The sequence below is a fragment of the Athene cunicularia genome (assembly GCF_003259725.1).
Source record: "Athene cunicularia isolate RWA chromosome 7 unlocalized genomic scaffold, athCun1 chr7_part1, whole genome shotgun sequence".
NCBI lineage: Eukaryota > Metazoa > Chordata > Aves > Strigiformes > Strigidae > Athene > Athene cunicularia.
In genome coordinates this window covers 3,719,520-3,744,690 of record NW_020799107.1, presented here as the reverse complement: position 1 = coordinate 3,744,690, position 25,171 = coordinate 3,719,520, and the positions used below count along the sequence as shown (strand labels likewise).

The window sequence follows — 25,171 nt, the reverse complement described above, 5'->3', positions numbered from 1 at the left end:
CTAACCAGGGCTCGCCCAAAGGTCATACAGCATTCATCAGGAGTAACAGAAAAGACAGTGCTGAGCCTGGACTTGTCCCTCTGCCTTTCCACGGGCAGGATTCATTTGACCTGAATCCTTTCAGCTCTTGAGGAGGGATTGGCTTTACTTTTATGGAGTCAAGGTAGTATGATAAATATAATGGAAAAGTGACAGGTTTGAAATGAAATTTTATTATTGACTTGTAAGTGAAAAACATTTCTATAGGGAGAAAAGTGAATAGCTTTTAGGGTCACTGGTTAGTTTGAATGCATAATTAGATTTAGAGTGCAAATAGCCTCTAGGTTAAGAACTGATGCATCACAGGTTGACACATGGACTCTAAGCTCTTTTATTTTCTCTGGAAACTACTGTTTTGAAAACATGCATACTGTGAACTATGTCCACTTCTAAAGAAAAGGTACAGTCTTTCCTGCAGCCTCAGAAAGCTTTAACAGTCAAGGCTGGTGAAAGTCAGCCTGATTTACCCCCAAAATGCTGCAAAGCTCATTGTCACCTCATCTACAGAGGGGTTCAAGGCTTCTGGAGTACTGAAAAACAGGCAGTAGAAATACCCACTGTAATAGCTCTTCATACCTCAAGTTCACCCTGTCCAACCATCAAAAAAAAAGTTTACACTTAATTTATCAGTACACCCAGTGATTAACTGCAGTAGCTTACTGTTGAACACAGACATACACCAGTCTATGGGACCAGATGGGATACACCCAACGGTGCTGAAGGAGCTGGCTGGGGTGCTCGCCAGGCCACTTTCCATCATTTACCAGCAGTCCTGGCTGAGCGGGGAGGTCCCGACTGATTGGAAATTGGCCACTGTGACACCCACCTATGACAAGGGTCAGAAGGATGATCCAGGAAATTACAGGCCTGTCAGCTTGACTTCAGTGCCCGGGAAGCTGATGGAGCAGCTCATCCTGAGTAACATCACACAACACGTGAGGGACAACCAGATGCTCAGGCCCAGTCAGCATGGGTTTGTGAAAGGCAGGTCCTGCCTGACAAACCTGATCTCCTTCTATGACAGGGTGACCCGTTTATTGGATGAGGGAAAGGCTGTGGATGTTGTTTACCTTGACTTTAGTAAGGCCTTTGACACCATTTCCCACAGCATTCTCCTGGCGAAACTGGCTGCTCATGGCTTGGATGGGCACAGGCTTTGCTGGTTAAAAAAACTGGCTGGATGGCCGGGCCCAGAGAATTGTGGTGAATGGAGTTAAATCCCGTTGGTGGCCAGTCACGAGTGGTGTCCCCCAGGGCTCGGTTTTGGGGCTGCTCCTGTTTAACATCTTTATTGATGATCTAGACGAGGGATCGAGTGCACCCTCAGTCAGTTTGCAGATGACACCCGGTTGGGTGGGAGTGTTGATCTGCTCGAGGGCAGGGAGGCTGCAGAGAGACCTGGACAGGCTGGAGCCATGGGCTGAGCCCAACTGGGGGAGTTTCACTAAGGACAAATGCCGGGGGCTGCCCTTGGGCCACAACAACCCCCAGCAGCGCTACGGGCTTGGGGAGGAGTGGCTGGAGAGCTGCCAGTCAGAGAGGGACCTGGGGGGTGATTGACAGCCGGCTGAACAGGAGCCAGCAGTGTGCCCAGGGGGCCAAGAAGGCCAATGGCATCCTGGCTTGTGTCAGCAATAGCGTGGCCAGCAGGGACAGGGAAGGGATCTCACCCCTGTACTCGGCACTGGTGAGGCCGCCCCTCGATGACTGGGTTCAGTTTTGGGCCCCTCACTCCAAAAAGGACATTGAATGACTCGAGCGTGTCCAGAGAAGGGCAACGGAGCTGGTGCAGGGTCTGGAGCACAGGTGGTACGGGGAGCGGCTGAGGGAACTGGGGGGGTTTAGTCTGGAGAAGAGGAGGCTGAGGGGAGACCTCATCGCCCTCTACAGCTCCCTGAAAGGGGGGTGCAGAGAGCTGGGGATGGGTCTCTTTAACCAAGTAATAAGTGGCAGAACAAGAAGGAATGGCCTCAAGTTGCACCAGGGAAGGTTTAGACTGGATGTCAAAAAGTATTTCTTTCCAGAAGGGGTTGTTGGGTGTTGGAATGGGCTGCCCAGGGAGGGGATGGAGTCCCCATCCCTGGAGGGGTTTAAGAGTCGGGCTGACTTAGCGCTGAGGGATCTGGTGTAGTTGAGAACGGTCAGTGTGAGGTTCATGGTTGGACTGGATGATCTTCAAGGTCTTTTCCAACCTAGATGATTCTGTGAATGAGCTGTACTTTTGCACTTCTCCATTGCTTTCTTCCACAAGATTTCTTCAGCAGATGCTGGCACTGTCACTTATTTTGTGATTAATTAGAAATAGCCAAGAGTGAACAGAGCTGTACTTCTTGCCTATTCAAATTCAGAAGTTGGCCTGTAGCCCTAACTTCTTCCTTTGGATCTCACCAGGGCTTTTATAAACTAAACAGCAAAGACAATCAGCACTTTAGTGTTTCCAGAGCTTGTTAACATCTTATTTTTATGGATCCAAACATGCTACACACATATTTCAAAGGAGAGGTACAGTCTTAGTGCTTGCAGGGAAAGATTGCATAGAGAAGCAGATGCAGTCACGTTTGTAGTTTATTGAGTGTTTCTTTGCCAATTCTTTAAATCAATGAATAGGTAGATACTCGTGATGTTAGGAGACACTGTTACTGTAAATAACATTGTTGGGATGAAGATAAAGTGCAAGAGCATGGCTAACTTGGATCATTTCAAGCAGATAACTAAGGTTCTTCATGGCAGTTTTTCTGACTTACATAGAGTATTGTTTTGAACTAAACTTGTCATGTAAAGCTTCTAGTTAGTGCCTTCCATAACCTACTATTCCCTAATTTTTAAAAAATAATTATTCCAGCAATTTATAAGTGGAGGTGGGATGATTTGGTTATTAAGTTTGTCCATCCAGTACTTCACATTATAATACCCTGATTTGTCTTGCTATAACTTTAACAAAATCTAACTGACTGAACTGTCCAAGGCTAGTCTCGGGCTGATCTCTTTTTAAAAACATTTAGCCAAAAGAGCTCATTCACATCCAAGAATGAGTCAATCCAATAATCTCTGTGATTAAAAAAGAAACCACCCTGAAAAAGAACCTACAAAAAACCCCAAACATCAATGAACAAAACCCAAACCTAGACTCTACAGAACGGAGGAAAAGCTACCTAACACTATGATTGGAGTTGGCCTTTAGTTGTTCCTTTGAAATCTGCTTGTATTTAGCAAAAGAGTACATCTGTGGAAAATTTCAGTTCACATATGCTTAGTGGTGAAGACTTCTGTGTCAGCTGTTCAACTCCCCAAAGGCTCCATTTGAGCAGATGGGAAGGTTTCCTCCCCAAACCACAGCATTCGGCAGAAGCAGGATGAGTTGGATCTGGTTAGTGGGCAGGAGGGCAGTACTGCAAGAGGGCTGCTCTCCCTGTGAAAGGGCCCGTGGGGCAGAGTGCGGAGTGTGCTCTGGGCTGGGGAGGGGTGGGACATGCCATGAAAAATGGGAGAGAAAGTGCTACTTGAACCACAGCATAACTGGAACTGGGTAAGAGGTAGGTGGAAGAATAGCACTGCCAGACAGACTGGCTCATGTTGGGAGGGGAGGACCTGGGCAGTAGAGCCAAGGAAGAGCTGAAGCAAAATCAAGATGAGGGACTGCCCCGTTGCAGGCGTGCACAAGCATCCTGCGGCATTGGAAAGGTGGATTCTACCTGTGTCATTCCTATGGGGGTCTTACGATACCAGGCAAGGAAATGAGGCTGTTTATTTCTCACAAATTATCCCTCATTGCCTTTTTGTCTTTCTAGGTACAGTTTAACAGTGAGATTTGAGTGACACATAAAGCACAGATGCTGCTCAAGTCTTTAAGACCTGAGCCTTGGAAATATAAGGATGTAAAATAAGAACTGAGTGAATCATTGGCATCTCAAATTGATTGCCAATAAACACATTAATTATGAATCATTCAGCAGCTAAAATCAACAAGATCAAAGCTCAGTTGCATGTTCCTTGAGTAGTACGTGAGGTCAATATTAAAAACATGGGAGCCAGGACTGCCTTACAGTAATTTCGTTTGGCAAAATATGAAGGGCACACACTGCATAAAATTTCCATGGAATAAAAGTTATCTGAACGTCAAGGTGGAATTCTGGTTGGAGTAGATGTTTCGGGGAATTCATACTATTTTTCTCAGTTTTGGTGTTTTTTTGTTTTCACTGATACCAGCAAAAAATATTCTATCGCTTGTGCACCGCATTTGTGCAGGGTACAGTTATTACTAGGCAGCCAGTAATGCCACTTATATGGGGGTAACTGAATTTGCATTAGGTTTAGTTTAGCTATCATGAGTAAAAATAATTATTCAGGTGTCATAACAGACTTTGGTGGAGACTGGGAGTCTTGACCATCAACTCCAAAATCCCTGCTGCCACACCTCTGAGGCCGTTGCTATGTGACTGCTGCATGTACAGTTTTCAATGGGCAACATTACAGCCAGGGAAGGTCTAACCACACGGTATACAATGGAAGTTAATTTGAAGCCTCCAAACAGCTTAAGAGGCTTTCGGTATGCACGAGTTAAAAGTCAAAGAGCAAAACATTGGTGTCCCTTAAAACCAGTGGAAGTTTTACCATTAACATCAAGAAACCTAGGAAATCTCCCTTAATTTTGTAACTTTGGTTTTTGGAGAGGAAGGAGTTGTGTTGTACTTCTACTTTGTGTGGCTTCACCAAGACTGTGTATTCCAAGAGATTTAAAATTATCTTTTATTTACTCTGATTGTGTTTTGTGGGAAACTACATTAAAAGTGTATTTAAGGGTTCCAGAGACCTGCTCTGATGAACTACGTCAGGAGAAGCTTGATGCTTGGACACAGCTGTAGCAGAACTCCTAATCATCCAAAAGAGATTGTAGAAAATCTGTTTGCTTTTAAGTATCAAACCTCATCACTCAAAACTTTGGATCTTAATATCCTTACATACAAATTTTTTAAAAGTAGAAAACCCAATACAAAATATTTACCACCTAGGCAGAAAATTTACAGAAGAGGACGGGAAAGGAAATCAAGTATTTTTTTGCCATTTTAAGGTGGTTTTGCACAAAGGAAAAATCAAAACTGAATTCTGGAATATAACAGAAATGTGTATCATACTAACATGAAGGTGTTTTATCAGTGATTGTGTTGTGTTTCACATGTGAAATAAAATGGACTTTATAGTAAATAGGGTTTTTTTAATTTCGATTAACAATTTTTTACCATAAGGAAAATGTACAGAATTTGGGTGGAAATCTGTGTACTATGTTGACTCAAATAAAGATAATACTTTGCTGCAAACTTTTAAATATAATAAAATGCATTTAATAGCAATCTTTTGTGGTATCATCATTATTTATGGAAATAACATTCAAAGTATGGAAATTCAGTTGTGGATCAAAATGACCGTAAAAACAGTAACCCAAAGAACCTTATAAACATGTCAACACCCATCATTTATCACAGATGGCTCATACCAATGTAAAAAACATACAAAATGTAGTATAATTCTCAACACATGGTTTACTTTGTTGCATTGTTCCTACATATTATTTGTGTTAAAATCCAGGAAATAATATTATGAAGAGAATATTGGTTTTTTTGTTTATTAAACTAAAGTACAGGTTAAAGTCATTCTTTTCTTGCGATGAACATATACCGACAGAGATTAAAAAATAAACATTTATTTACAAAATATTGATGCATACATATTACACAAGTCAGTTATATCAAAGTGGTTTGGTTTTTTTTTTAAACAATATCTGTAGCAACCAACTATTTGCATTGGTTTATCATAGTGCAAACGGTAATGTTGCAAAGGCAGGTTATAACGTGGGATTACGATCTGATTGTTAGACTTCTCTGCTGCCTTTTGTTTTACTACGTCTAGAAAACTATTCCCTTTCATTTAAAAAATACCTATTTCTTGCGAATGTTGAATAGTGTACCTGAGGATAGGGCAAATTCATTATTAGTCTGAATTCTTTCACTTAGATAACTATCTTTCTATTTACTCAGCCTGCTTACGTAGCACCATTGCCATTGATTACTAACATACTAGTGAGAAGAAGGAATGGAAACACGCTAAATACACTATGCCATCCCTAATTTCAGGGTTTGTCCATTTATGTGGAATTTCATCTGATACAATTCACAATTCTGCACTATATATTCAAGTGTTTAAGGATGATTCTGGTGGTATTGTGTAGTGGTGTATATGTAACCAGTATATATTTTCCTGTAAATAGAATATTAAGTGAAGCTGTGAAGAAATGGACTTAAAAGCCCGCTCCTTCCGTTCTCAGATGAGAAGGAGCTTGCTTTTGATTACCAACATGTACTGAAACCTGCATATAAATTTGAGTCTGAATGACTGAATATTGATTCCCTCACAATGTAAGAACTTCTGTGTTAAATCCGGTGATTTTGATTGTAGCTTTTCTGTTTCACTGGCTCAAAGCCAGCCGTCAGGTAACTATATCGTCCTTTAGTTCATGTTCTGTAGCTGGTGCTGCACTAAATCTGTACGATAGCCTATCATACAGCATATAGGATGTCGACAATGCCTAGCGTACGTAACTTCACAGTTTCAAAGACTGGTAAGGGAGTATAACTTTTTTTTTTTTTTTTTTTTTTTTTTTTTTTTTTGGTAGCTTCCACAATTTATGAAGCAGTGGATCTAACGATGATCTCATGAGCACCCGCAGCGATCTACAACCATGGCTGGTATCTTGCCGTATATTATTTGTTCTTTCCCATTGAAGTACAGCATGTTTATGGGGGACATTTTGGTGGGTGTGCAGCAAGGGCCTGCCGAACCTCTGGGGTTTGCTTGGTGTACGAGGTGAGTGTGCGGGTATTTTTGTAAAAATACAAATTCGCATTCTCCGGAGCAGTAATTAGCTTTGTATCTTTTAGGTGCAATAATCCAGTCCCAGCCAAAAGCTTCGAAATCCACTGTCAGTGGGTAGCGACAACATCGGGATTCTGTCGAGTGTTCATCGCAGTCGAGGCCAAAATCTCTGCGGGACCGTTTTGGTGTGTCTGTAACTCTGACCTCTAAAAATGGGTTCTGTGATGAGAGAAGGAATCGGAAGCATTACTGAGGTAAGCCTAACTTCAGTTAAAACATGCAAATAAATAGACATAGATACATCAATTTAATATTCTCAAATCATGTCTGCAACAAAACTTTATTCTCCTGCAAATCTCTGCTAGAGTTGATCTCTGCTCAAGGATTTCTCTTGCTCTTTCATGCTGATGACCAGCATTTCTCTGCTGTTTCTCTATAAAGAGCTTTAATTCCTGAGCATCTGTTCCTCAAATCACTATTGTCTCAGTGCTAGCATCATTTCTGTTAACTGCTACAAGAGTGTTTCAGAAATTTGGAGGAGCTGGATTTTTACTTTTGGTGTGGGTTTTGTGTGTTTGTTTTAAATGCCGTAAGTAGAGAAGAACTCCCAAAAGGAAACAAAAAACTCCAAAAACTTTTAAAGGCTGGGGTTGATCTCCCTTTTGTGAGTCCTTCTGAAATTCCCTCCATCAAAATCATATTGAGTTCAGGCTTTCTGGATATCAAAGAAGGCTTCTTGTCCAGGCTAAGGGGGACAAAATTTGCTCTGTAATTGCTGTCGTGTTTGAATGACAGCAATGGCAGTAGAAATGAGTGTTTCCCCTGCTAGTACAGGTTACTTGTATTTCTCAGCTTTCCCCTCTGACAGAGGGATGAATTAGCTGTCCTGAATTTGGAGGGCCAGCTAATATTTTGACTCCTGAAACAGCCCTGTGGCCAGGAACGTAGTTCTGGCATATCTCCCAGCCACGTGCCTCCCACCAAAGGTGTGTTTCCACAGTCACTAACTGAGACAAAAGAAACTGCAACCTTCACAATCACTCATTTTAAATGTTCCTGAATTTTCCTCCCTTCCACACGCTGATTTAATCCCTGTGTGTTGGTTTTCCACTGACTGGGCTGTCCCGTGAAGGAAGGCAGTTCCTTAGGAGTAAATAACAGCCCAGCTAACTTTGTTATGTGGGTTTGTCCCTTCCAAGACACCCGCCTTTATGGCTGCAAGTTGTCCAGCTGCTGGAGATGCTCCTCCCAAAGGTAAATGATATGGAGAGGGGCTTGGTGAGAGGAGCATCTCTGTACCAGGAGCTGCCGGAGAGGAGCCAGAGGGAACACAAGAGAAATTTCCTTTCCCGCTGCTGAGTTGATTTGTTTTTATAGGTGATGATAACCATGAGTTATCCACATGTGTGAAAACACAGCGTTGGGTATTTGAATGGATGGAGGTGGTAAGGGTATTCCTTATCGTGATATCCAGCTGGCCTGTTTCAAGTGTGGGAGATCCACATCTATATTGGATCTACAATTAAGATATCACAGTCTTTTTCCTTTAAGTTCTTTTAACTGCATTATAGTAGTAAGAAGTTAAACATAACATAGCTATCTAAATACAGTTGGACTCCATGATTTTAAAGGTCTTTTCCAACCTAAATTATTCTATGATAAACAGATTGATCTACTGCGTAGAAGTAAAATAATATTCTTTATACTTTACTCAGAAGGAAGGATTTCTTTTCACTCATCAGAAAGGTGATTGTTTCAGCTGTGATAGGTTCAAGATTTTTTATAGGTTGTAGATGATTAGTGATTTGCAGAAACAAATAACAAGGAAAATGCTATAGTTTAACTGGTGCTTTAATTTGTCCATCTATACTTGAAGAAACCAGATGGTTATTCTATGCTCTTTCTCATCATTATGATTCATTTATTGCATCAAGCAGAATTTCTCTATTTAAACATTTCTAATAGGTGGAACGATGCACTCTGTCACATAACGAAAGGTACAGAACTTAACATTCTGAAGAAGATCTGCTCTCACCTTCATAAACATAGATAATTCTTGCTGTTGTTAATAGAAAATATATGCATGCAGAGTAGGGAGAAACTCCCTTGCTTTCTCAGCACTATCAGAGGCAAATTTCCTATCAATGAAAGAATCTAACGACTATTCTTTTAGCTGTAAAATAACTATTTATTAAGCAAACTTGAAAACAATGTTACTTTGATCGTACCATCCATCAGTAATTATCAAAACATTTTCTAGTTGATGCCTCTCAACGTCCCCCTGAAGTACTGCAAATCGTCTCAATTTTTCAAATAGGGAAATAGAGGCACAGGAATGCTATTGATTTTGACATGATCAGAGAGCAAAGAACAAAAGAATCGGATATACAGAACTTTTACCTTCTATTCCCTAAACAGTGTTTTCATTTTATCCTTAAAACACAACTTAAATACTTTCCAATAAAATGCACAATATTTAAATGGGATTTTTCTAAGTAAACTTACCAATCCATCTTCACCTGGTCCTGGGAAAGTTACAGCAAGATCTCGTCCATTCTCATCAAAAGCTTTTATTTCGATGCCTAAATTGGATTCAGGCTGTTTGAGCCAGTTCTGCAACACTGTCTTCACATCAATACTCTGCCAAATACCAGTGCCTGGGTTCATGTCAAGTTTCAAAGATCGAATTCCAGTATATCTTGTACCGTCTTTCATGGGTTTAATAAGTCTCAGGATCTGCACAAACACTGTTGTAGGTTTTTGGACTTGCCTCAAGTATATCCACAACTGTGCCTTTACTACTTTGTTATATTGTATTTTAGAGCTAAACTTAAAGAAGCAACATTTTGGTTTTCCCTCCATTTGTACAAGAAAATCAGCTATAAATGAATGGAAAGAACAGATTACTGAACAGGGAACAAAAAGAAATATGCATATAAAAACCCGATTTTTTTCCAGACCGTGTAGGAAGTCTTACAATATGTTATAAACAGTACCAGTAACAAAGTGGATTTAACTTAATTAATTTTCTGCGGTTTATGCTCTACAGCAAATTTAATGGATGTCAACAAAATCATTATGCTATCACCTAAAAGTAACATCAAGTGACAAGGAACTGATGATCATTTTATAAACAGGCTAAAATGAGATTTGGCTAATCATTTTCTGAATAACTAGTTGGTGCCTTGTGCTCCACAGGCTAAGCAGAGCAGAGGTGTGCTCAAGCTGAAACTCGGAAATGATGGACAATCACGAGGAGATGCATGCTGTGGAGGACCTCGGTGTGCTCGGGGCTCTGACCAGTGGTACCAGTGCTGTGGGCTGACCTGTACAGCTGCATAAAAGCCTCCTTCCAACAAAAGTTACCTGGGAAGAGGGCACAGCCTTCACTTCACAGTGACTACTACCAACTCACATCTGCTGGCCACCTCCTGAGGGCCTTCATAAAGCAACTTTGCATACGCTGACTCAACATGTGTGTGTTGATCGAGCTATTTCTGATTTACTAGATAGTCTTAGCGTGCCACATATCATACAAACAGAGGCAGCCACGGGCAAACTACACAAACACTTTAATTTCTTTTCTCGATGGGAAAAAAAAAAATTAAGGAAGTATTAATCTAAGGATCATTTTGTTTTCCTTTCAGTTGAACAATATTATAGGAAAGTCATGTGCAGTGCTACATTCCTCCTTCCTGTAGCCTATGACGCAGCTGTCATATCTAGTCATAGCAATATCTTTCCATGCCAGGATAAAATGGGTAATACTAATCTTAAGTGGTGCAGGGCTTTGACATTCATAAATCTCACCACTTAAGATACCTGTCTCTTTAGTGCATTTAAAATAGTTCAAGGGCTTTTTATAAAAAGTAGGAAATGAACTCAGTTCAATGAAGGACAATGACTTTTCTTCAGTCACTGTAATAATGTAACAGTTTAATTAAAAATAGTTATAAAGCCTTGGACAGAAGAGGCTGGAATAAGGCTGCTGACAGACCTCGACTTTGTGATAAGGCTGCAGTAATATATTGCTATTAAGTACACATCTTATTAATTAAGTAGAGAAATTTTACAGCTAAAGTTACTTTTTCATCGATGCATATATTTTTAGTTGGCTAGAGCTGCTGATATTATTCTAGTATGTGTATTGTAATGATATCTGTAACTGCTAACATGCCTTATTCTGATATTATTCTGATATTATTCTAGTATGCATATTTTAACGATATCTGTAACTGCTAGCACATCTTATATGTCCTGTCATCATTTTTTCCTTTTTGACATCATATTCGCGTTATTTAAAAAACCAGCTGCCATAGCCAAATACTTTAGCTGATGAAGAACATAAGATACTATAGTATTAGCTGTGCAAAAGATACTTGATAGGAGCCATAGCAGATGTTTAGCACTCAGAAGATAACTCAGAATCTGCTCATTCAGTAAATGCCTTCATTCTTCCTTGGCACGACTACTGGAGCTGATTGCTATAGCATGGACATTATAACATTTAAAGCTGTTACACACATATTTGCTTTAAATATATAGTTTTAACTCAGAGGTGGGTGGTGCTAGTTTATGGGATCAGCAAAGGAGCAAGAATTTAACTCCATACTTGCACTTGCTATAACATGTTGCAGTTAGGTAGGTCTAGTGCTCTAAGCTGTATTTCTGCTGATTTCTGTTGCTCCTAAAAATACTGGCCAGTGAAAGCTCCCTCAGGAAAATAGTTATCTCGTTATCTGCACTTGCACTTTATATCTGGGATAGGAAAAGCCCTGAGTACTGCAGATAACAAAGTCAACTAATCTGCAGACTTCCCTTTGCTTTCTAAGGCAATGGGCAAATCCTAAGTGCTACAGGGCATACATGTTATAAGGAGCCAAAAACCAAACAGTAAAACAAAGGATCGCAACACAGTCATCTGAACCTGGCTCAAATTCTTTAGAAATAACGCTCTCCTCCCTCCCTCTAGCAGACTTCAGCCAGCAGCCTGTTGGGAGAGCCCGAGGAGGAGTTGCGTGGCTCTACAGCAGGGAGACAACTCTCTCGGAGGAGCGGTGGGAGGCGAAAGCAGCAGGGTTACTTACACTCCGTAGGCATTGTGATAATCGTTTCGGTGGTGGCATGATAGTCATCGTCTTCCAAAGAGCCATCGCTACTGTCGTCTCTCTGGACATCATACTGATCAATTAGTTCCTGTAGTGGAGGAGCTTTGGGTAAAAGTTGTTTAATAACATCCCTGCTAATGTTAGGAGCTTGTTCCAGACGCAGTTTGCTGAGGATTTGAATTTTTATGGCTTCTATTCTGGAAGATTTTGTATTCTGTCTCCACGTACAAGCATTGCACAGTCCATCTTTTTCAGCGTTCTCTGTGGGCTGACTACTGTCATCAAGAGCCACTGGATCAACTGAAATCAGCATGAACAGGTAAATATAAACATAGATCACTAGTTTTTGCATGATCTCACATTCAGTGCAGCGTTTTTCCCTTTTTCTTTTTTTTTTTTTTTTTTCCTCCCTCCCCCTTTCCCTTTCAGTACTAAACAGATCCGTGAAAGCAAATGCAATCTGAGAGACAGCTTGCCACACTGGTGTACCTTATATATTCCAAGGGGGCTTTTTATACTCCAACTTTGATTAGGCTCATGTCGTCAAACCCAACGATTGGTTGCTGTCCCAACAATGAATCTGGCTGTCAGAGGGTAAAGCCCTGTCGATCACAAGTCACTAGACAGCGTTTAGTTACAGCCAAGGGTGAACTGATTTATCTGGGTGCTTCATAGAGGATATGTCTTCGCATACTGAAAGGATATATTTCCCAGTATTGTGGGCAGCAGTACTGAAAGACAGCACTGTCATTCTTAAATATATACCAACCATGTACTTGTACTATGAATCAAGACAGACCACTCTCTAAACTTGCTTTATGCTTCTACTGGGGTTTTTTTGACTTGAAAGTTTGTGCTATTTAAAAGAAAATCCCAGGGGATTACTGTTAGCAGGCAGGGAAAAAATACTTTAGAAATGCATTGCAAACATTGCCAACTTATGTTGTTCAACAACTAAAATAAATTGAGCCGTTCACATTTCAGAAAACTTTAATGGGTTTTCCTGCTAGGTACTAGCTAAAGCAGTAATAAAGATTTTGTGCATATATGACTCTATGTAAATGCTTATCTTATTTGTTTGTCCCTTTAGTATATATCTAAATCAACAGAACAAATCCTTTGCTGAATTAACAGTCAGTTATGAAAAATGAGTCTGTCCCCTCATCGTGCTATCTCTAGATCAGCAGAATCCTGGGCAATAAATTAAATATTGAGAGATCTTTAGTAGCAAAGGTATTTTTAAGGAATACCTTTAGCTACTCACTCTAATACTATCCAGAAATAATAGAGCTTGCTTCTTCCATTAGTAGTGAGAGTACTGGAAGACTTGAAACATTTAAATCTCTACTGTGAGTATATCTTCTTTTTCCATGTCATATTTTATTTCTGTTAAAATATCTCTGTCATGCCAATTTAAGTGATACCTTTCTGTGCTTTCTTTAGCTTTCTAGTCCAATATGTGTAAGTTCTCTATATACATTACAGTTTTAATTGCTTTCTGCATAAAAGAGATACATCTAGATGTGGTTTTATACTTACAGGTTACAGCTTATAAAAATCTCACAGCAATGTAGTTCATGTTTGATGTGCTGTTAGCAAGAATTATGGAATTCACGCTTCTTTGGGGAGGTGGAGGGGCTGGGGGTTTACTGTTCAGCATAGGCTTATATTACAGCAAGCAGAAATCCTGGAATTTTTCTACGTTGTGTATATTTTTATATCTGGAATCTTTTATATTACAACAAACAGCAATCCTGGAATTTCATGCAATATGCCAAAGTTTGACTATCTAAGTTAGGACTGAATTGTCAGTTTCTCACTGAGTTTCTCTTTGCTTTCCATTCTAAGTATACATTAAAAGGTGTCAAACAGTGTTTTTTGCATATGTGCTTGTAGGAAAATGTTGGTATATAGGAAGATGTGGGACAGAACTTTCAAAGAGCTTTTTCTGCCTGGTCATTCATATTATTTTGTATCACCTCTCCAGGGCATGCAAATTCACTGCATAGCACAGACCTGCACCTAATATTCAGCTCATGACCAGTGACGTAAATCATGAGTATTCAATTGAAATTGATTGTCCTACCCTGCTGTAAAGTTGATGCAAGCAATAGATGTATCATGCTCACACGTTTCAGGCCTATAGCTTTAGTGTCAGACCTTGATATTCTGTTTTCAGCCAAAATCCATGCTTAAAGCAAGCAGTCTGACTTCTTAGCTCCTGAGCATTAGCTTTTTACACAAGATACCAATGCAACTACTCTCAACATACGGTAACATAAATGGGCTTGTGGTTCACTGGCCCTAGAAGTCAGGATAGATGTGAGTTTGCAGTGGGGACTGCCTACCATGCCTATAACAGATTTTAAACAGACTTCTTAGTGCACTTCAAGGGCTGGAAATGTATTTTTATGGAAGACGGATAGGATGATTCACAGTGAGAATCTTTTTGAAAAGCACTGACCCTGTTGGTGAATTTTTAGGGGGGGGTTAAGTTGGGGTTTTTTTGTTTATTTGTTTACTGTTATGGCAGTGAAGATCATAATAAAACTATTTTTAAATTATTTTTTATATTAAACCAGAATGATGTAACCAGTTGAGTACAAAAAGCAAGCTACCCCCATGTGGAAACCTTGACAGGTACCAGGTTTCACACTGGGAACAGTTTTAAAGAGAACAATGATCCATCAACAAACAGGTGGAGTAATGACACAGTCATTAATATCAGAGTAATTAAATGCTCTGACAGACTATGGCTGTAGGCCACTCAGGTTAGAGCGGGGACAAGAGAGCAAAGCGATGCCTGCAGCACCGTGACTGCTCTTTGAACGTGCTCTGCAGCAGCTTGACTGGTGCTCAGCGGCCACACTGGTACCTGGCCGGCTCCTTCTCCTTCAGGGTCTTCCCACTCTGACCATGGCTTGCCATGAACATGCAGAACTTCTGTTTATTTTTCCCAATCTTCTGCCATGATTCCACTGATCTGCAAAAAAGGACCTCTTTAGCATTATGACCACAGAACCAAAGTTCTTTCCGGCCTGGAACCCCCGTGAGCTCCAGGCGGGAAGTGAGCTTGCTCTCAGCTGCCAAGGTGACATGTGGTGGCAACCAGATCCTACAGAGCACCATGCCTCTGCTTGCTGTGTAGAAGTAGGAAACAGCAACAGCAGCTAGAGCGGTGGCATAGGGACTACCAACCAAGGGTGACAGAAGTGCCCCTGAATTCACCAGCAGCCGTATAACCAAGAGCAATATTTTTCCAATACTTCCCTCATAAAATGCACTTCATATCCACGTACTCTGAATAACTCTAGGTTGTTCATAGAATACCTTTCTCTTGATCTTTTGATGTGCCATCTGTTTCTTTTCTATGAGACTACAAGAATTTGGAAGAGAGCTTAAACAGTTGCACTCCATCAGGAGCTACTGAGGTATCTAATTACATTAATAAGAATAATATAATATGGAAATTGATTTTCTTTCTGACTTTCATTCTAGTGTTTTTGGAAAGTGATGACTACAGAAGTAGGTAACAAAGGTGACAAAAGTAAGAAAGTAAGTGATAAAGCAACCAGGTAAATGCTGTTCCAAAAATTTATCTGGAAAAAAAAAAAAAACCCACAAAAAAACCCATCAACACCAAAACTGAACACATTACCACCAGCAAAACTAAAGAAGAGTTAAAAATGAAGTGCACATCTTGCTGAACTTTATGGCATTTTAATATCATCTTTGGGATTTGTGTCATTCTACCCGCTGTGCCTGCCAATAGTGAATAGTATTCCCAATCCTAACTATTCAAAGATCATGGCTCAGGCCCCCAAAATCAAGCAATGTAAGAATGTGTTCATTTCTAAAGGAAAAAGGCACACATCTGTCTACCTGTCAACTTCTCCTCTCCTTTCCCCCTTCCATCAGGATCTTTTGTACTCATTGGAAAAATTTAAAAAAGGAAAACAAACAAACAAACAAACAAACAAAAAAAACCTACCCCCAACAAATTTGACTGATATAGTGGTTTCAAAGACACTGTGTTACTTGAGTTTTATGGAAAAACAGTGACTGTGTAGAGGAAAAGGGGATTACTAATGCCCTCCCTGAGGAGAAAGCAATCAGAGCCCAACCATTACCCATCCTTTTTGGCAGCCTTTAATCAGCCAATCAGCTTGTGCTTCTCCGTCGTTAGTCAGCACACTGATAGCTCTGGACCAGCTACACTGTGTCATCCCTTGCTGGGCCAGCAATCCAGAAAATAAATAAATAGGGAGCAGGATGGGATTTGAGCTTGTTTTGGAGGTGGACCAAGTGGATATGGAAGGGAACCAGGACGTTTCTGGGAAAAGGGAGAGTTACGGGGGTATGAAGGAGCTGCTCTCATGGCAGGGAAGGAGAGGGACATGGGTTATAACCCTGCCAGAAATCGGACAGCTTCGTCCTGTTGTAGGCTAGATTTCCAAACACTTCCTTACAGCCTGTGAGACCAGAAATTCACTCTTCTTTTTTCTGTTGTTTAAGCGAAATGAAATAGTTCCCAGAATTGATTCATGTCAGAAGGTAGAACTTGAAGAAAAAAAAACAGGTGGTGTGATATGCACTGTAAATCTGTAGTTGCTGTTTACGTTGATGTCAAGTCCTACCTTTGAACCAGCTGGCTTCTCTCCCTGATTTGTCTTATAAGGAAGATGTATCATTCATCCTGAACCACTGAGGAAGATACTCTTTGAGTCACCTTTTCTCTCACCTCAGTCAGCACAAAGCCTAGTTTGTAGGATAGCATATTGAAGTGGATAGAAAAAAAAACGTTTTAAATATTTTTGGACAGTATTCATCTCTCAGCTGCAATAAGCTGTTAATACTGTTTGTGAAGTAATTTTGGTTGGAACGGTTAAATTTGAATAGAAAAATTGGGACATATCATTAAATGCAATGGAGTTAAGGTGTTTTAAAGTGCTTAATTATGAGCCCAGATGTCTTAACTCCCTGGGTGCTTGCTCTTAGTCACCTGAATTGCAAGATAAGTGCATTACTTTGAACCTCAAAGCAGATGTAAGGTCATGTATTATATACAGCATCTAGAAAGAAATCTTGCAATAGCAAAAAGCCTATGAAATCATCATCCCCATTCACATTGTGTAAACTAAAGCTGCAGCTACTGTAAGGCAAAAATTTAAAATTAAGGCAGAACCAAAATTAAACTTATTACCATGAACTAAAATATGAAAGCTCTAACTGGTATAAATTCTTGCTCTGTAACAAATGCCCTGAAACAGTCTGTCCTCTGCTATACTTTTTTTTTTTTTTCCTACAAAGTAGTCACACATAACCTTCTAAACATTGTGCTATATCAGCTACTGGAAGTCAAATTTCTGCCTTTATTTTGATGGTATGGACATTTACTTCCTTCAACTTACCAGAAAAGAAATAAGTTCATCTTGTTTTCACCAGTTTTGAGTACCAGGTATCCACATGGAAGAAGAGGATGCCCTGGTACACTGGCATCAACTCCTTCTCAACCCCTGCTGTCAGGTTGTTTTCCCAGGAAAACCACGATGTTCAGATATTTGGGATTTTGAGTGGTCTCCTCCAAGGTGTACTTGAATGTGTGCCGGCAGTTTGAGTACCAGGACAAGTCGTCACTCTGTCTGGTGGATGATCTCCCTGACTCAGGAGCTATGGAGACAGTAGTGAGTTCTACCTGCTGAGGAGTTTCTCACAAGCTGTGGTGTGTAAAGCATGCAATGGATAAGATGGGGGAAACAGGTCAAACTGGTGGCAAAAAGGTGCTGTGGCCATTTCAGCCTGTGATGCACCTCTCAGCTTGCCCAAGAGATGCTGCTGAATGTAGGCTGCAGGGAAGTCATATGGGGTCCCCTTCAGCTTCTGGCTTACTCTTGTCCTTCTGGCCATCTCCTTCCTGCCTGCAGCTTTTGTGTTGCTGTGCATAACTGTGTGTGGAACGGACCAAAAATGCCCATCATTTTTTTCTTTCCTACATATTCCTGTACATGTTGCTCCAGATACATTAATGGAACTGAACTTTAGAAACAGTTAGGGAAATATATTCCCATTAGACTCATTAAAAACATTTAAGGAAGGATGCAATTACAGCAAAATCTGCCAGTTTTTTCTAATTTCTTTTGTATTCAGGATTTTATTCTGCAGCTCTCGCTATGGTGTCTATATATCTTATAATAAATTTTCCAAAAGAGTCCTGGTAAATACCTGTTTAATTCTAAGGGCTCTGACTTTGTTAGAGGACGCTAGCTTTTCTTTAGAGTTGTAGCTTTTATGCTTTTAACCAGAATTCCTGACATTCATCTTCAATGTCTTTTAAAATAGCTGCATCAGCCACCACGTTGCTGATGGGAAACCTTGGATTCCTCTAAGGAGCTGTTACTGTACTTTGAGAAGTTTCAGTTCTGCATTTGCACAATCAAAGATCTTGAAATACCAAAATACTTTCTCTTACTAGCATACTTAGTATTACTAGCTACAAGAATGCTTGTATTTTCTCTAAGGCACAACTTTCTGAAGAGGATTTTCAGCCTCGGAGGTCAGTGATTTGGTATGAGTGGCCTGTCCTCTGCTGGGTTGTTCAGGAACGGCATCCGCTAGGAAATGAGGGCCACAGCTTGGAAATCTTTTTGGTTTTCCTCCTTTTTTTTTCTTTTTTTTTTTTTCTTCTTTTCTTCTTTTTTTTTTTCCTCTTTTTTTTTTTTTAATACATGATGTGTTAAAAGCTAACAGATATTCTTGACAAAAACATAAAAATGCAGTTTTACAAGATGTAGTACATTTGACTGTGCTTAATCTTGCCCAGTGCCATAATAGACTGAATTAATTAACTTTTTTGATTAGAAGATAGCTGTACATGGGATAGATTTAGCTCATCATCTCAAATTATCCTTTTGCTGCCCTCCTTATGGACTGTGTACCTCCTTTGCTTTGGTCCCACTCTGTAGTTTTGCCTCTACTGAACATAGATACAGGCTGGATGGGAACAACCCGGCATCCACTTGTCTATAAGTGATAAGTAAAATCACAGCATATAATTATATACAGGGGTAAGAACAGCTTTTTTTTCCCCCCCCTGATTTTTGTAAGCAGAGGAGCTAGCTTTGAGGTAAAGTTTTCTAAAACTCTTGGCATTTGGGACAGTGAATTCATAAATACATTGAATTCTAATGGTTAAATTAAAACCAGTTTTCTGGGATTGCAAGCCTGGCACATCGTTCCATCAGTGTGCATCCGCAGTGGCAACACATTTGCTGAACTCCTTTTAAGATGCAACATAATCAGCCAAACTGTAGTACTTCTGATAATAATATAGTGTAATTATTTCACAATGAAATGAATGTTCAAAATGTACAGCAGCGTCCTCTCCTGGTCGCTGCCGTACATACTGGGATTGGCCAACTGCACTCACACCACGCATTGATTTCTGCATGCACTGTCTTAGGTCTTTATATATAGTGTTTAGATGTTTAAGTGTTCTGAACAAAAATATTTCAAAAGTCAAAACAGCTCCAGAAGTTGTAAGACATTTCTTACTCCATGTAAGTGTAAGAATTTTTAGTTGCCCTAAATTATGTAGACGTTTTCAGGAATCTACTTTAAATCTGGAACAAAACAAAGAGAAAGATTATCTTTCAGACCGAGAGCGACAGATTTTTAAAAATACATACCAGGAGAAAGGGAGGCAATAATAAATGCAACAACATAATTTTGACCATGAAACTTCTTTCAGAAATGTTCAGTAATGAAAACACAGTAAAGAGCACTGATATCAACTTTCTCCTTTACAAGTTGCTGGTTTATACCTCATAGCGACACAGGACTGATAGAGGGTGTAATGATTTTTCCTGCTTACAAAGCTCATTTAGGAATACACAGACCACAATTCTTGCCCAAAGTGGGTACTTCAGCTGGTCTCCCGTTATTGCTCCAAGCGAGCAGGAAGAGTAAGATGAAATTATGATACAAAATTCTCCTTTCCTTTCTGCCACATGCTGATCTGTGCCAGCTTCAGACGGGCTAAATTGAGGCAAGAGCATCTACGATTGAATGAAAAGCAGTGATACCATCCTCAAAGAAATCAAAGAACAACATTCAGATCCAGAGTCATCCAAGGCCTTTGAACCCGGCATATTCATCAGCAAAGGAGTTGTTTTAATTGACAGCTTAGAGCTAGGTTACCTGATTTAACCCTGGTGTTAAAAATGCTGGTGATGTAAATTTTCAAAAACCTCGTAGAAAAAAAAAATGAAGCAGCTAATTTTGTTATTATTAAATATAGCATATTAAAGCTTTCAAAGTAATTTAAAAACAGAAGTGTATAAAGGCAAAAAGGGGGCACAAACGGCCATAGTTTCTGATGAAACTGCTTCTATTAAAGTAAAACCCCAGAGAATGGGGTGGTACCTGTGAAAAACCCTGTACAAAATAATGCAGACAGAAAAAATAATGCAGACAGAAAAAATAATGCAGACAGAAAAAATAATGCAGACAGAAAATCACGTAAGGTGCTTGAGGGCTTTAGAAGACAAAGAGCAGATCACAAACTGAGTAAAACTTCTTGAGGATTTTGAGTGTCATTTGGAGGAGAAGAACGTAAATGATAAGTTTTATAATAAATGAGGTACCTCTGGAAGATTTTCACATAGCTAGTGTGATTGTTCAAAGGTGTTGGGGCATCCAAGGGAAGAAGAAACACAGCCTTTAGTCCCTCTCCTTTCTGGTATCTTTCCTTACTTGTTGTTCACTCCCTGTTGATGTAGTAAAGATGTTTCATATTTATGAGCTCCATTATGAAGCATCACATAAGAGCATCAGCTGAGGGAAAGCTGCCTATCCTGGCTAAAGCATTAGCTTTACTGCCCTTTCCTCTTGGGAATTGTCTCAGGCCCCTTTAGCAGACCCTTCCAATTCCTCACAATTTAAAGGCTGATGCTTTAAAAATTTACAAGTTTGCTTTTGGTTCAGGTTGTTTGTTTTTTTTTTTCCTTGCAAGCTTTTCCTTCCCGTCAGCCTACTAATTGCAGCATCAGCCAACTGGTTGATGAGAAACAAGGATAAACCACAAAGGATTTGACTGTTTGAGTTTTTTACCTTCAGCCACAGACTTTCAATCCCCTCTATCATTCTGGACATAGATAAAACCACTTAGGAATTAACTCTTCACAGACTTGTAGCAGAGAGACAATCACTGTATCGATGGATATATGCCCTACACTCATGGAAATTGTGTAACGATTTTTTAAATTTTTTTGACAATGCAAATAATTGAAAGGATGCTTGCAAAACATATTATGATAGATCTGAAATATTACAGTGGATGTTGCTTCAGAGTTTGGTTTTAAGGTGTACTATCATAATTCTAGTTGGAGTACGCGTACTACTATTAATGAAGGCTAGAGAATGGCTTTTAGTGAGTAGATCTGGAAGAGTTAATAGAAAAAATATTCCTAGGATAAAAGATTAATAGATATACAAAGTTATTTGTATGCTACTGACTTGGTGATAAATACACAAAGCTATTTTTATGTCAAGCGAACTTTGTACCAAGACATTTTGAGTACACAAATTGGAGGAACTTCAATAACTGTTTCTGAAGTATTAACAAGTAAGGAAAAAAGTGTCTTGCTACATACAAAAGCCAAGATTATGATCAATTTAAAATAATGGTACTTTGACTAAACCTTTAAGGCTTTCTAGCACATATTGATTGAAAGAGATGGATGGTACAATTAGGAATGCAATGCAAAATGGAAATAAAATTGACTATATCAAATGACTTTGTTATGCTCACTAAAAATTATTAAAGTAGCTCGACGTTAAGACATTGAACCATTTTGTCATTTTGTCCAAAGCCTCTAGAACAAAGGAAAATAACTATTGAATTGTGCAGTTGACTGCTTTGCTAATTCTAAAGTTTGATTGATGAATCTAATGATTTATATCAGTAACTCTGAGAGAGCAGTGTGGCAAATTTTAATATCCCAGTAATAACTTTGTAGAGAGAAATATATGTGTGGTTATAGAGGGTGTGTGAGTACATATGTGGATGGGTTTTAATTAGACTTTCAACCAGAAGAGCAGGTTCTCTGCTCAAAAACTTGCTCATTGCTACTTATACTGGTTGGCTTAATGAAAGAGATTGCCTTTCTGCATAGCACTTTCCTCATGTCAATCGGTCGGGCATTAGCTAGGAGGACCATAATGTCACTGAATACTTCCCAGAATTGTGCTACACAACAAACAGTATACATTTCTAATAAGAAATAAGGTCTAGTAAAATAATAAGAAGGGATGACTTATTGCAGCATGCGTCTGGAATTGTATGAAAAGTGTATTTGTTGTTCATAGAGGAAGAATTTTAGAAGTGCTGATTATTTAGTGACAGGCACATCTTCTTGCACTTTGGGCTAAGATTGGGTGTCAGCTGATATTGATATAAATTAGTAATTTATTAATCATAAATCAAATTAAAAACTCATTATATGAGCATTACTATATAGGATAAAATCTTTTTCTTTCAGACATTCAGCACTACTAAAGTGTAATAAAAAGAGGAAAGCTGATAGCCAATTTTGTAGCCTCTACTGTGACTAATATTGAACACACAAACAAGCATATTACAAAGGAAGGGATGTTATTTTTGCCTTGTGATGTGCTGTGCTTCAAGAAGCTCTTTGAATGGCCTCAAGCTGTGTTAGCCCAGAGTGAAACAGGACAATGCAGCAAATACAAACTCAGCAACTCTTTATAATACCAGCAACTACCACTGCATAGCACAGAATTTTTTTATTTTTTTTCTACAGAGAACCTAATCAAAAAGTGCTTTTTGGTATAATGGTATCATCCATAGTTCATAGATCGTGAAAAAGTCACCGCTGCCAGTAGTTTCTCCAGACAGCTAGGTATGATGTGTGTTCTTTTCAGTTAGATTATATAGGATAAGAGTCCTAAATGCTCTGAATCTTTGCAGAATTTACAGAGAAGGTATTGCTTCTTGAAAAATGGCCATCTTTCTAAGATGATGCTTTAGAGACAGTTGTTGGGGTAGAGCTGTTCTTTGAGAACCACTATTAATATGCAGTTCCTGCAAGACATCCGTCATGTTTTATGAACCTCTTTCTTCTTGAAGGAGCGTGTTTGCCATGCACAGTATATAAATCACAGTAAACCTTTCCCATATACCTTCTCTGTTAGGAAGGTAACTTCAAGGCATTGGTCACTGGGATGGAAGCGAGAGTGGATGGATGCTTGTGCTGGGAGGAAGGGCAATGGCATACTTATGAGAAATGTGCTGAAGGATCTCCTCACACAAGAAGGAACAACTGCTTTAGGGTCGTAGTGGCCTGGCCAAACTTTTCCTCTTTCCATAGAGAAAAAGAAAAATCAGCCGACGGTATGGGGGTGTTTTTTCACTTCAGCTTTCTCACAGCATGGTCCCCGTGGAGTTTTTTATTCAATATAAAAGTAGACAGCACAAGAACGTGCAACAAAAGCATTCTGAATCACAGGAATTGGTAGAGGGTGAGAGGAGACTGACAGGCAGCCAGCAGCTCCCTGGTTTCCGAAGTAATAGTTACTGAGCGCAGGAATGGCGGCTGCTTCTCTCCCAGCCACAGGCTGTGGTGATGGTAACCAGATACTTCTCAATCTTCCAGCAACGGACTGAGCTTGAAGTGTGTTATTTCAGCTTTAATCTGGGGGGAAAGTCAGATTTCCTTTTGGGACAAGGTACGTATCCAAGCTTTGCCTTGGGAGCAACTTTCCTTACCTTTTTTCTTCCCCAGAAGTATGAAACAGGTACCGAAAGCAGGGGAACAGCGAGGAGCTGGAACCAGCTCGCCCAAATGAGCTCATGCTGCCTCATTTCACCTGGTGGTGAAGGCTGGTTTTGAGACATGGTTAAAGAACTGAATTGCCTTTATCTTATCCACACTGGTTCATTTGCCTCCCACAGCAAAGCTGAAATACCTGTTTGCATCCAGATATTCTGTTCACATATTTCCGTAGCAGCAGCAGCAGCAGCCATTATATAATTGGGGGGGCTTGGGTGTGTGGTTTGGGGGTTTTCTGGGAAACCTCTTTTGGCATCCTACAAATGATCGGAGGAAGAGCAGATGTTTTAATAGAGAACCCCAATAAAACACAAATTTGGTTAATAAGTAGTAATCAATAAGAAAGTTCATGGGGCTCAGGACAATTCTTGTGAGTGTCAGAGGAGTTACACGCCTTCAGAGCAGATTTTGCATTCACATCACAAAATCAGTCAGGACTCAAGAATTCAGGTTATTTTCATTCCAATTCAAACAAGCCTGGTAAGCATTCTCTGCTTTTGTAAGGATATAATGTAAATATCTCTTATATATCTCACTGTTGACTCTCAGGGTTATATTCTTGGATCTAATTCAGCCATTCAGCATCCTAAGCATTAACATTCAGTTCATTTATATTTCTGTGCTTACTAGAAGCTAGTTCCTTAATATTTATGGGCATCTTTTTCATCACATTCACATGGCTATACCCAGAGATGCAAAGGGAAACATGGCTACAGGGAATACAAACTGTGCTTCTTGAATCCCTGTTCCCACTTTCGTCTTTCCATTCTCTTCTCTGGTTTTCACCGATTTGTTTTCCAGCAAAACTGTCAAGATGTGTGTTCTATGAAATATGTACTTTTCTGTTTTCTGCTGTTTAGTTAAAAATCCACCAATTTTGGTTGAGGCTGTGAAATCAGAGATAACATGCATGTATTTAACATATAACCAGGTCCTTCAAGTCTGCTGTAAATTTCCTTTTCCTTACTAAAATCACAGGCACTAGGAAATTGTATAATCCTCAAGAAATCTCAGTAAACCTGCACAATAATCTGCCACCTCACAGATCTCCACCTTGAGCACTGCAAAGGACTGGCTTCAGCATCAAAGCACGAGATCAAAAATCCTTTCCAAACTTCAAGGTGTGCATTACGGTAAACCTAGGTGTTCTGAATCCATTATAATGGTAACATCTCCTGTGGGCTGATTATGTATTAGGTAAAGAGATTTCTCTTTTTATCACTATGGAATTTCCTTCCTTTCCATTATACCGATTCTTTCACTTTTTCTATGAGAAACAGAAAACAGCAATTCCTTATCTGCCTCCTC

The 25,171-nt window shown here is 39.7% G+C and overlaps 1 protein-coding gene across 1 annotated transcript; it reads right to left on the bottom strand.

The window, feature by feature from the left end:
* Positions 1–5,230: 5,230 nt before the first annotated feature.
* MSTN (myostatin) lies at positions 5,231–12,896 on the bottom strand. The gene is made up of 3 exons (XM_026852905.1): positions 11,994–12,896; positions 9,412–9,785; positions 5,231–7,125 (listed from the first exon to the last, which is right to left on the bottom strand). The coding sequence occupies exons 1-3, from the start codon at positions 12,364–12,366 to the stop codon at positions 6,745–6,747; spliced, it is 1,128 nt and encodes a 375-aa protein (XP_026708706.1). The 5' UTR covers positions 12,367–12,896; the 3' UTR covers positions 5,231–6,744.
* Positions 12,897–25,171: the final 12,275 nt, after the last annotated feature.

Excerpts from the sequence above, each read along its gene's own strand:
- MSTN (XM_026852905.1), bottom strand. The coding sequence starts at position 12,366 with ATGCAAAAACTAGTGATCTATGTTTATATTTACCTGTTCATGCTGATT. Across the intron at positions 9,786-11,993 it reads TATCACAATGCCTACGGAGT|CTGATTTTCTTGTACAAATG; the intron begins GTAAGTAACCCT and ends ATTCATTTATAG. Across the intron at positions 7,126-9,411 it reads GACCAGGTGAAGATGGATTG|AACCCATTTTTAGAGGTCAG; the intron begins GTAAGTTTACTT and ends CTCTCATCACAG.